This window comes from Triturus cristatus, chromosome 3_2, assembly GCF_964204655.1.
Source record: "Triturus cristatus chromosome 3_2, aTriCri1.1, whole genome shotgun sequence".
Taxonomy (NCBI): domain Eukaryota; kingdom Metazoa; phylum Chordata; class Amphibia; order Caudata; family Salamandridae; genus Triturus; species Triturus cristatus.
The window spans coordinates 99428025-99440357 of record NC_140584.1 but is presented as its reverse complement, the minus strand read 5'-3'; the positions used below and the strand labels follow the sequence as shown (position 1 = coordinate 99440357).

The 12333-nt window shown below is 44.6% G+C and overlaps 1 protein-coding gene across 6 annotated transcripts in view; it reads right to left on the bottom strand.

Moving 5' to 3' along the window:
- Nucleotides 1–12333, bottom strand: part of HSPBAP1 (HSPB1 associated protein 1) — an 859774-nt gene that overhangs the window by 345794 nt on the left and 501647 nt on the right. For all 6 annotated transcript variants that reach the window (XM_085647322.1, XM_085647321.1, XM_085647326.1 and 3 more), the window contains one exon: nucleotides 6298–6469. In XM_085647322.1, the coding sequence (XP_085503448.1) occupies nucleotides 6298–6469 (172 nt within the window). The remainder of the gene's footprint in view (nucleotides 1–6297; nucleotides 6470–12333) is intronic.

Here is a 12333-nt window from a genome sequence, read left to right as displayed (position 1 = left end):
TATTAGTTTGCTGCTATTGTTGACTTTAATCATGTTTGGGGGTGTGACTAGAAGGCCTTGAGAGCCTGAACATGGGGCGGGGTCAAAGGTGTGGCTAAAAAATAAATATTCTGTAAGTTATTTAGGTCTTTCACCATCAGGTAGCTACATATAAAATAACGCGCAGCTTAAATGAAAAGGATAATGTTACTTACCCAGTAAGCATCTGTTCTTGGCACATAGAGCTGTAGATTCACATGCTTTGCATACTCCTGCCTTCTAGTGTTGGGTCCAGATGTTTGCAAATTGTTTTTCTTCATATAAACCAATCAGTTGGGTTACCTGTGTTGTTCCTCAACCTGATTCTGTAGCAGAACGTGCTCTTCACTTGCTTGACGTAAAAAGAGCTTTATTGTACTACATAGATAAGACAAAAGACTTTCGCAAAACAAAACAACTGTTTGTTGCATTTGCTCGACCTCATAAAGGCAATCCCATTTCTAAATCTGGTATTGCAAGATGGATTGTTAAATGCATTGAAACATGCTATGCTAAAGCTAAAAGGATTGTATCCATACCCCCTAAAGCACATTCCAGTTGCAAAATAGAGGGTTCTGTGGCCTTTTTAGGTAGCATTCCTCTAGCTGACATATGTAAGGCAGCTACATGGTCTACACCACATACATTTACCAAACACTATCTGGTAGATATGTTAGCACGTCAACAAGCGAATGTAGGCCAAGCAGTATTTAAAACACTATTTCAAACAACTGGAACATCTACAGGTTAGCCACCGCTTTGGGAGTATACTGCTTTGTAGTCTATGCAAAGCATGTGTATCTACAGCACACATGCCTCGAACGGATAATGTTACTTACCCAGTAAGCATCTGTTCTTGGCATGTACAGCTGTAAATTCACATGCGCACATCCCGCATCACCTGGTACCTGTAGTTGTTGCAGTTCTTAATTATACATTCATAGACATGGACATCTCTATACTACACTTATTTACTCCATTCTCACCCTCTTGTGGGAAAACAATCTAACAATGGAGGCGATGACCATGCGCACTACCACCGAAAGGAGGAGTGTATCTACAGCACACATGCCTCGAACATAAATAAATATAAAAAGTTCTTGGGAAATGCGCTATGGTACCTTATGGAACCTTTATTAGTTAATGCTCTGCAGAGCACTGTGTGTAACCAGGGAGCCACAGAATGAAATCTTGGTAGGTGCAGTGGAGAATAGTGACTTGTGTATTCTTCTAGTGCTACGAGGTCACAGCCTGTGACAGTAAGCACTGTGAATATGTAAGTAATTATTTTATACTTGCATTACACACAATATAAGGTAGACTGCTACAAAATTAGAAAAAGTTTTACAATAAAATGGTGCTTCTAAGATATAGATTTTAGTAATACTGTTAGACCTGACATCCTTGGCGTGGGTTTTTCCCCTATCTTTTGCCTCTACTACCTGGATTTTTGATGCTGTGATGGATTTCGTTTTGCTGGTTTAGATGCTTTGGACACTCTGCCACTGCTAACCAGTGCCAGAGTGTAAGTGCTCCCTGTGTAAAATATCATATTGATTGGATATACCTGATTGGCATATCTGTATCACCATGAAGTCCCTAGTAAAGTGCACTGTGTGTGCCAGGGCTGGTGATGACAGATGCCACTAGTGGGTCTGCAGCGCTGATTGCGCCACCCACCTGTTTAGCCCTAAAATGATGTCTCAGGCCTGCCACCGCAGGCCTGCCTGCAGTCCCCAGACTGCCATGTCACCCTGGTCAGTGTCCCCACTGACTAGGCCTAACCCTTCCCTTTTTGTGCACATCAGTCATCCCTCTGGAAGGCCCGAGGTACCCCCCTGGGCAGGGTGCAGTGTATGTAAGAGGTAGAGCATGTACTAGTGCAGGTACCATGCTCTGGTAGTGAACAGCGGCCATTTTGTGTGTTCACTGCTGCAAGGTTATCTTGCTCCGTAGGCTAACATGGGGGAGGCTGGTGCCAATGGCTATCCGCCTATCTTCCCATAGGAACAAGATAAGACATGAGTGTTTGATATCCCTGAGCTCAGCATTTAATAACACATCTTTTAGGAGAGGTTGTTTTTAAATCCTGAGTTGGAGAATAGTACTTTTTAGAGAGTAGCTGTTCTCTTGTCTGACCCTTCTGTGTGCCTGGGCATGCTTGTGGATTGACTGTCTGGCTTGAGAGTGACAGGGGCTGGGGATCCCCCAGGAGGTTGGCTGAGTCAGCCCTTTGCTGAATGGCGACATTTGCAAGTAGAGTGGAGGGAGGAGATAGCACCTGGGAGTGAATAGGGCTGTGCGCCTGCCTGCCCCACTGCTGGCTCCACCTCCTGCTGGGCGGCTGACGACTCTGCCCCTCACTCTGAAAAGAAAGCAGAAGCCAGGAAAACAAAGTGCTCCAGCAACACCCAGAACTGGATCAGACCGGGCTCAGGACCCACTTGCACAAAGACTTCAAAGACTTTTAGGGGTATAAGTACAAGACCCCTGACAACAGATTTTTAGATTCTACAATCAAGAGGAACCTCTGCTGAAAGACGGACTGCTGAAGGACTAAAGGAAGATTGCCTTGCTGTGTGCTCTAAGGGCTGACCTGTCCTGCTGTACAACTGAAGCTGAGGAGGAGAAGGGACTTTGCTGTGTGCTGTGACCCTACCTGCTTGACCTACAAACAAGACTTTGCTTTGTGCTGTGTCTTCAAACTCTGAATCTCCAAGGGCCTGAGAAGAACTGGCCTCCTGTTTGGCAACCCAGGGACATCAAGGTTGCCGCGACTACAAGACTCTGTTCTGCCCGTGAACTGCGCTGGCTGCTCTCCGCTTTGCTTGAGAGCGCCGCACCGAGTCCTGCCTGAAACCGGCTGCCGTGGAGAGGAGATCGGCGTGCTCATCGGCACGTGCATTCCTGCCAGCCTAAAAGATCGTGGGTGCCTCCTGAGCCGCTGTGAAGCCCGGCGGCGTATCGACCCACTCGCTCCGTAAAGCCGCGAAGGAAGAAGCGAGAAGGCCGCGACCCGATTGGTGGTTCGTGGAGGCTTGGCCGGAGGAGCTGCGCTGCGATTGGTTGTTGCCCGGGGACCTCTGTCGACGTCACTGGGGGCTTGACGAACGAGCCGCGACCGGATTGGCCAGCGCTAGCGAGTTGCAGGAGCCCTGCACCGAAGAAACCTTCCAACGCGCCGAGTCCTCGCACCCCGGGCCCCATCCTGGTGAGTCTGTAGAGGGAAAGGGAATCCGTGACGTAGTAGCATCCTTCGCAAGTCCCGAACAGCCCGCGTAGCGTGTGGGGGCTCGGTGACTGCCGCGTAGGTCTAATCAGCTGGTTCCCATCGAGGGGACCGCCGGAGAAGAGCGCTACAGTCGCAAGCGCAAGGGCACCACAGAACAACGTGTATTAAGAACTCAGAACCTGCGATCATATTCTTTGTGGAATTCATTCAATAGACTAGAGACTAATTATTTTGCGTACCTAAACGATCCAAGAAAGTTGAAAGAGAAACAGAAGATTAATGTGCAATGCTATGATAATAGAGTTTTACTGCTGAAACTAGATAAAGCTATATTTTTGATATACTCACCTGTGTGGTCTCAGTTTGTGGTGTACTAGGGGGGTCATTGTGGTGATTACGTGCAAATACTTTACACCTTGCCTTGGGGATAAGCCTGTCTGCTCGAGCCAAGCTACCTAGAGGGTGAGCAGGGGTTATCTACCGTGTGTGTCCCTGTACCCTGACTAGAAGCAAGGGTCCCTATTTGGTCTAAGGTGCTTACCTCTGCCAACTAGAGACCCCCAGATCTAACAAATACCCAGACTGTATGTAATTCTTTTTGGTTTTTTTACATTACTATCCTTTCAACACCTCCTCAGGGATAGTATGTGCTATGTAAATACAATGACAATTAAAAGCACACACTTCACAGCTCAGTTGCAGGGGTGGTTCCTCTATGAGGGCATTGTACTTGTTGCCCCCATGGCCACTGTATTAAAAATGTTAAAGATGATTAAACAGTATTTTTCCCACTTTTTATTTTCGCTGCGCTGTCTGCTGCCAACCGGGTTGGATGCACACTGGCTTTTAAAAATGAGTGTGACAGGGGTGGGCTTAATTATTGAATAGCAGACACAGGTTGCCACTCTGCACTTAACTTGAGTGCTAGTGCGCATGTTGTGTCGGTCGGGTGTCTTTCTACGGCCAACAAACATGCGCACTTGAGGCCTGTGCTACTGCTGCTCTGTTTGTGAGCTGGGGATTCCAGCTGCACCCTCATCGGTCTCTGAAGGAGCTCTGTCTTTGCCTGCTCCAACGCAAACCTCATTCTATTACTATAATCTCCTGAAGATCTTTTCTTGACTCTTTACTCCTCTATCCCTCCTTGACTCACGACAAACCTCATTCTAATACTCTGATCTTCAAAATAACACTTCCTAACTCTTCCCTCCAGTATACCTCCTTTGACTCATTCCAAACCTCATTTTACTACTATGACCTCCCTAATAATCCTTCCTCAACTCTTCCTTCCTCTATCCCTCCTTTGACTCATCCAAAACCAATAACACTATCCAGACTCTTCCCTCCTCTATCCCTTCTTTATCCTATTCAAACTAACAGACTTACATTTCTACCCCTCAAATTAATATCTTATATTTCCCTATACTGATCCACTACTAATCCTTTGGGTTCCAGGGTAGCATGCTACTCGCCAAAAAAAAAGCACTTCAACACCTTGTAAGGGATAATAAGTGGTATATAAATACAATTACAATTATCAAACACTGTTTTCAGCCCAATGCATCTGGGCAAATTATGTGGTGGTATGCTAGGCTGTGTACTTTGTTTTGTAAGCACTAAGCCTTGTTTATATTGCTTAACTGAAGATACAGTCTTGTGCAGGTGTCTCTTATGGACATGTCACACTGCGCATGACCTTCTGCTGTTTATAGTGGGGGTTCAGTGCAAGGTCTTCTTGTGAACTCAGGCTATCTTCCCACTACCTACAACTGCTTCCTAATACACTTCGTCCTGCAGTAGGATGGCTACACTGCCATGCACCAAATCAACAATGCAACCACCCCACATTGTGCACGATCTTCATTAGTATGTATTGTGAGATGGCCCTGTAACCAAACTCCAGTACAGCAAAACTCCACTGCACACAGCCACTGGTCAGGTATGGCAGAAGTTGACCCACCGGTCTTGGCTTGTACCCAGGCCGATCTCCCAACTCATTTGCAACGAACACATACTTTAGAAGGACTTCAGCCATGTGCAGTGGGGGCTAGGGAATACAAATTGTCTACCACTGTAGGCACCCACAAAAGTGGAAGATGATCTGTTACCCACATATTTATTTAGTTTTTGGGTGGCAGGTTCTCCTCTGGTAGAACCCCCATTGTTCTCCTAAGTGTGTGGTGATGCACCCCCAGTTTTCAGGGAACAGGCTTCAGTGCAAGAAGTTATGTAATGGCCACTGCAATATGTTTATCAGTTGTGACTAGCCAATAAAGATTCAGGGATCCTTTAGGTACCTGCGATCTTGCACAAATCATTCCTGGATCTGAATCTGTAACGCATCTGGAAATTACGAATCATGTTTTACAATTAATTACTCCAACCAACACCCTTCTGTAACACAAATATCTCAAAAACTACTGAAAGCACTCCCATAAAACCACGAATAATCCCTAATTCTACATAAATCGATTCAGCAGATTTTGCTACTGAGGTGAGCAAAAATTTGTATGAGAGAATGAATGGCAAACGCATCTATTGTTCAACATATGGCAGCTCCCCAACCCAATCTCCTACCTCCCAGATGGGACTAAACAAAACTTGACATACCAATATTTACCCAGATGAACCAAGGGAAGGCCACATTTTATGCAGATTTGCCAAATGACAGTAAAATTAAAAGCAAACCAAAAACCTTTATCAGTGGACACACTCATATTGATATCCACGTAATTATAAAACATACACAGTGGTCCATGGCTCAGTCAATGATGTCAATCTCTACGTTGAAAAGAAAAAAACGGGTGAAAAATACAACATAGAGAGAAAATGAAAAATAAAAATAAAGAATACTTGTATGGAGGCTGTGTTTAACAAATATAACAGGCATTCCGAATAAAGAACTCTAACTTATTGCAGATAGCCTGATCTGATACTTTTAAGGATATCAAAAACAGGACTCGAGAACATACTATTTAGATTAATATTCTGCAGTATCTATGCCATGATACAATTGTGCAAGCACTGGGAGTATCTGCCTACTGTACCTCTCCAGGCTGAAGCGTGACCACGTGGGCTTGTGCATTCCTAAACTGAGGAAAGGAGTTCCAATCTGGGTTGACCACATTGACTTTACTGAATATACTGGATTCTTCATATGGGATTCTTGTAGGGTACATGAAAGGAGTGTCTTCAGGTGGAAACATATACCATTTTTTCCTACAAAAAAGTAGCAAAACATTAAATACTGCACCTACATTTCATTTTGTCTCAGGCAAGATTTCTATTCGCTGATTTTTATTACAATACTAAACTATGTTCTTTTATTGTGTTTACTATTTTTTATTACATTTTATCCTTATGAAAGCAGTTCATAAATACATAAAAACAAGTTAAGATGAAGTGCAAAAACTCCAATCTACATTTAGTAAAGGCATTAATGACAGTGTGATAAAAGGAGCCAACAAATATAGTGAAATGAGGCAGGGTAGAAAATGATGGACGTGAAACTATGTTAAACACCAAAAGTAAGTATAAAAATATCAATCCAACTAAAAAAAAAAATATTGGCTATATTGGGCTCTAATAAATATTTAACAACAATCGGAGATGGGGATGGTGTTTGTTGGCTAGACGCAATCTGCGAGTGTTATGGTCAGGGGCCATGCCAGAGTTACATGCAATTACAGGGCTATATGATCTCAGCCTTTACCAAAGCATCCTTGGCTAAAGTCCTAACTAGTTTGATCTGTTTTAATATAAAACAACAATGTCCAACCAGATGTCATTTAAGGAAAAACATGAGCAATTCTAGTGAGATATTCAATACATCACAATCAGTATTGAGGGGAGAATGGCCTGACACAAGATGCGGTAGGACGCTGCTAGATGGAGCTCCGACCTTGGGCCTCGATTGTCAAGCAGGGACTCTTGACTGTTCACAGAGCAACTTGAGGATCCCTCCCTGCAGTTGGGGGACTGTATACGCCACAAATGCCCTTAGACAGTGGATCTCATCTTCAAGCGCATGTGACTCGTAGCCCTGGAATAAAAATGCAGCAGCAACTGGTGAGTGGTGTGTTAGCTCTTACCACATACCACATGTCCCATAATGCATTAGGGGCAGCATGATTGTGTACTTTCCCACAATACACTGGGAAGCAGCAGCTGATTGGAGCCAGCTTATAAGCAAGCAGTAACAACTCCCAGGTGCTTGGCTTTGTTGTTTGGTGCTTGAGCCACGCTTTGATCCTGTAGCTGGTGAAGTGGACGTTCGTTGCACTTCCTCGTGACATTCGTTTTGAACTGGGTTATCTGGACCTTCAGTTGTCGAGTACAAGGACCCTTTTTGTTTATACCTTGGGACCCGGTATAAGAGACTGGTTTAGAAGCGCTGGTCGCGCTATTGGATTCTTCCCTTTCCTTTTTTTTTATCCCATTTTATTGTGAACTTTATTGTTACCGCTAGCGCGAAGTAGCGCTGAACTCTACAGTATAGTTGCCCCATCTCATGCCTGTAAGGAGGGAGCTCGGAAGCAAAGACCCTTGACCCGTGTTGTCTATCGTCCCGCGCTGGATTGCGCTACCAGGAGAGACAGCCCGGGGGAGTTCGGAGTTTTTGTTTATTGATTTCTTTGGGTGCCAAAGGAGAACGCTACTGACACAGTTCACGTGTCAGTTCCTCACGCGCTAGGAAGCGCCTTCAACTGACTTGCTCTCAGCTAAACCGCAAGTATACTCCAAGGGCTGGGGGATCGTTTTGTGTGCATTTTGAACCTCGCTCATACAGGCTCAAGTCAGTGAAGTACTGGGACTGTTTAATATGGTGGATCCTTCTTTTCTTTTTTGGTTGTCCATGGTTCCTGAACATAAGGATATTTAACAAGACAGTCCAGTTACCCCTTGTACAACATACGGTGCAAACTACCTATTGGTCAAAGGGAGAAAAGTTATGTTGTGACAATCCTATTTTCTGAATCTCCTTCGAGAGACTATGTGTAAGTGAGAAAGTACACACGATTGCATTATTAGAGAGATTACCCGCTAGACTTAAAAAGTGTCATAGTGTTAATCTATACCCTGTATCTGTTTTATTTCTTACTACAGGTTATCGCATTCCATTGACCATCTACACCACAGAACCCACTCGAGCCTTCCTGGTGGCTCATTCCGGTCTTCCCATTTCTCGGATATTACGTATCTCTTTAGCTGTTTTCTCAGCTGGGGTGCGTGGTCTCTGGGGAAAGGGGAGACATCATCTTCGCTCCCGTGGATGCTGGCCTGCTCTGTTCTGAGACACTCGCAGTCCTCACAGAAAAGCCAAGCCCACGTTTATACTATCCCCTGAGCGAAGATGGATGAGGCAGCATCTCTAGATGCCTCTCAAACTTCCCTGACTGAGTTAATGAGAGTAGTCTCTAATTTACAAGCTGAGATCAGCATCTTGCGAGGCGAAAATCACCGCCTCGTAACTGAACTGGGGGTGATGAAAACTCAGAGACAGATGGACGCAGTAAACCCTGACAATATTCCCAAGGTAAAAAAGAATCCCATCCACCCCGCTCACTTCCAGCTCCACTCTTCCACCTCTGTTTCTAGTAGTGGGACACCTGCCACAACCCCGGTTAATGTCACTGTAGTATCCCCATCCCCCACGCCTTTAGAAATGCCGGAACGGTTCAATGGGGATAGTAGCAAGTATGGGGTGTTTATGAACCAGTGCCATCTTCAATTCCTGTGTCGCCCCGCTTCCTTTCCCGATGACGCCGCCAAAGTGGCGTTCATCATTTCATACCTTAGTGGCAATGCTGCGTTATGGGCAGTGCACTTGGTGGACACTGATGGTCCCATACTCTATGACCTTCATAGATTTAAAGAGAAGATGAGAAGTCTCTTTGATCGTCACTCGTATATGCAGGCAAGCGATAATGAATTGCTAAATCTCAAACAGGGTTCCAAAGATCTGTTGACATATATCACCACATTCAATCGCTTAGTAACAGAAACACAATGGCCTGAGGAAAAGAGAACTTCCTTGTTTTACCGAGGCCTCAAGGATGACTTGAAAGACATCTTGTCACAAATAGTCGATCCCCCTGAGGATTGTTCCTCTTTTATTGATCTGGTGGTAAAACTCGATCACAGATTGTCAGAGAGGAAAGGTGAGAAAACCAAGGGAGACTATACGCGTCTTTTTCTCAGTAAAAACGAGAAGAAAGACATAAAAGAAACCATCGAACCTATGCAGATAGGAGGGATTCGAGGCCCTCTTTCTATGGAGGAACGTGACAGACGCAGACGATTAAATGTATGTTTATACTGTGGAAAGAGCGGTCATTTTGCTAAAGAATGCTTGGTGAAACCTAAGTTGCCTGGAAAGATTGTGACCCCCAGAAGTGCAGCCGTATCCCAGTCGGAAAACTAACTGACTTGAACGGTTCTGAGATCGCTAGTTCAAGTCCTTCCCAAGTAAAGGTCTCACATTATTTGGCTAATACAGTAGCTATTGTCCCTAAACATTTTACCATTCCTGTGGTAGTGGTTTTAGCCTCACAGATAAGAAAGGCCTTGGCCATTATGATTGACTCCGGAGCTACGGGCAATTTTCTTGACATCTCTTTGGCAAAATCATTAGGGATTGAATTCATCCCTAAAGCTCAACCCGAAAAAGTACGAGCCGTAGATGGTACGGAACTATCGTCTGGTTCGATTAGGTATGAAACTCCTGGCCTTTTGGTAATATGTGATAATGGCCATACAGAAGTCCTTTCTTTTGATTTGATTGATGCTCCTAACTTTGGTGCAATCTTGGGAGTTCCATGGTTACAAGTGCATAACCCTCTCATTGATTGGTCAGCCAGAACAGTCACACTACGATCTTCTTATTGTTTGACTCATTGCTATAGAGATGTGGCAAGTTGGCACACTCCTATCATCTGTTGTGCTATATCTTCCCCTGAACAAGTAGGATTGCCTCCAGAATATGTAGAGTTTGCAAGAGTTTTTGATGAGGTACAAGCGGTATCCCTACCTCCTCAAAGATCCTACGACTGTAGGATCGATTTGATACCCGGGGCACAACTCCCGGTCAGTCGAGTGTATGCACTGACAGAACCTGAAACCGCTTATCTGTCTGAATACTTACAGGATATGTTGCAAAAAGGTTTCATCAGACACTCCACCTCCCCAGTTTCTTCCCCCATTTTTTTATCCCGAAACGTGAAGGGGGTTTGAGAGCCTGTTTGGACTACAGAGCTTTGAACAAGGTTACCATTAAAAACACATACCCTCTTCCCCTCATCTCTTCCCTCTTGGATCAGGTGAGAAAAGCAAAGATTTTCACCAAATTAGATCTAAGGGGGGCTTACCATTTGATCCGGGTTAAGGAAGGAGATGAGTGGAAGACGGCCTTCCGCACAAAGTTCGGACTCTTCGAATATTGTGTGATGCCGTTTGGGCTCTGCAATGCCCCTGCAGCTTTTCAGTTTTTTGTCAACGATATTTTAAGAGAATACTTGGATGTTTTTGTTATCGTTTACATTGATGACATTTTGATTTATTCCCAGAACACTCAAGATCATGTGACTCATGTGAGGTTAATTCTGCAGCGTCTGCAAGACAACCATCTTTTTGCAAAAGCAGATAAATGCTTCTTTCATGTGGAAAAGGTGGATTTCTTGGGGTTTGTGATTTCCCCAGAAGGGATACATATGGACCCCAAGAAGGTTACCGCCATCACCAATTGGAAAAGTCCCAAGACAGTAAGAGAGGTACAATCGTTTCTGGGCTTTGCCAATTTTTATAGGCGGTTTATTGATCACTTCTCCCAAGTCGTAGCCCCTATAACACGACTGTTGAAGAAAGGAGTAATCTTTGAGTGGACTGAGGCATCGGAAGAAGCCTTTTGTCACCTAAAGAATAAATTCATTTCAGCGCCCATAATACGACATGCAGATGAAACACAACCGTATTATGTGGAGGCTGATGCTTCCCAGTTTGCAGTAGGAGGGGTCTTGTCACAGCGAGATCCTCAAACAGGTACTCTCCATCCTGTAGCCTACTTTTCAAAAACCTTATCCCAGGCCGAGCAAAACTACACCATCGGAGAACCAGAACTGTTGGCCATTAAGATGGCCTTTCAGGAATGGAGACACTACCTGTTGGGGTCACCACATACCATCACCATCTACTCTGACCATAAAAACCTTAAATTTTATAGATCAGCAAGAGCACTTACACCTCGCCAGATGAGATGGGTTTTGTTCTTCTCTGAGTATGACTTTGTAATCACATTCCGCCCAGGCTCTCAGCAAGGGAAAGCGGATGCATTGTCACGCTTAGGCAAAGAACAGAAACAAGTAGATGAAGAACCCCTATCCATCATCCCTGCACATAAGATACTAGCGGCCTTGAATAAGACGGAGTCTTTTATGGAACAAGTCTCTCGTGCCTATGCATCCATGGATAGGGAGCAATGGCTAGCTGAAACAGACAATACTATAACTAAGGACCTGTTTTTTCACCAGAATCGTCTGTTCATCCCCTCTCCCAAAACCCGCGCCATTATCATGAAGTGGTGTCATGCGTTACCTCTGGTTGGTCACCCTGGGGGGGAAAAAACCGTGTCCATTTGCAAAAGATGGTTTTGGTGGATGAATATGAATCAAGATATTGAAGCATTTGTTAACGCCTGTGCCACTTGTGCTAGACAGAAAACATCACATTGTGCCCCAGCCGGCCTAATTCAGCCTTTACCCGTTCCTGATATGCCTTGGTCGTCCATTAGCATGGACTTTATCACTGATTTACCATCAATTCAAGGGTTCACCACAATCCTGGTAGTAGTAGATATGCTGTCCAAAATGGCCCATTTCATTCCTCTCAAGAAAGTACCTACAGCAATAGGTCTCACAGACATCTTTATTTCCCATATAGTCCGATTACATGGATTACCGTCAGTCATAATTTCCGATAGAGGTCCCCAATTTGTGTCTAAATTCTGGCAGGGATTGTGCAAGGTTCTGCAAATTGATCACCGACTCTCTTCGGCATATCATCCCCAAACCGACGGTCAGACAGAGAGG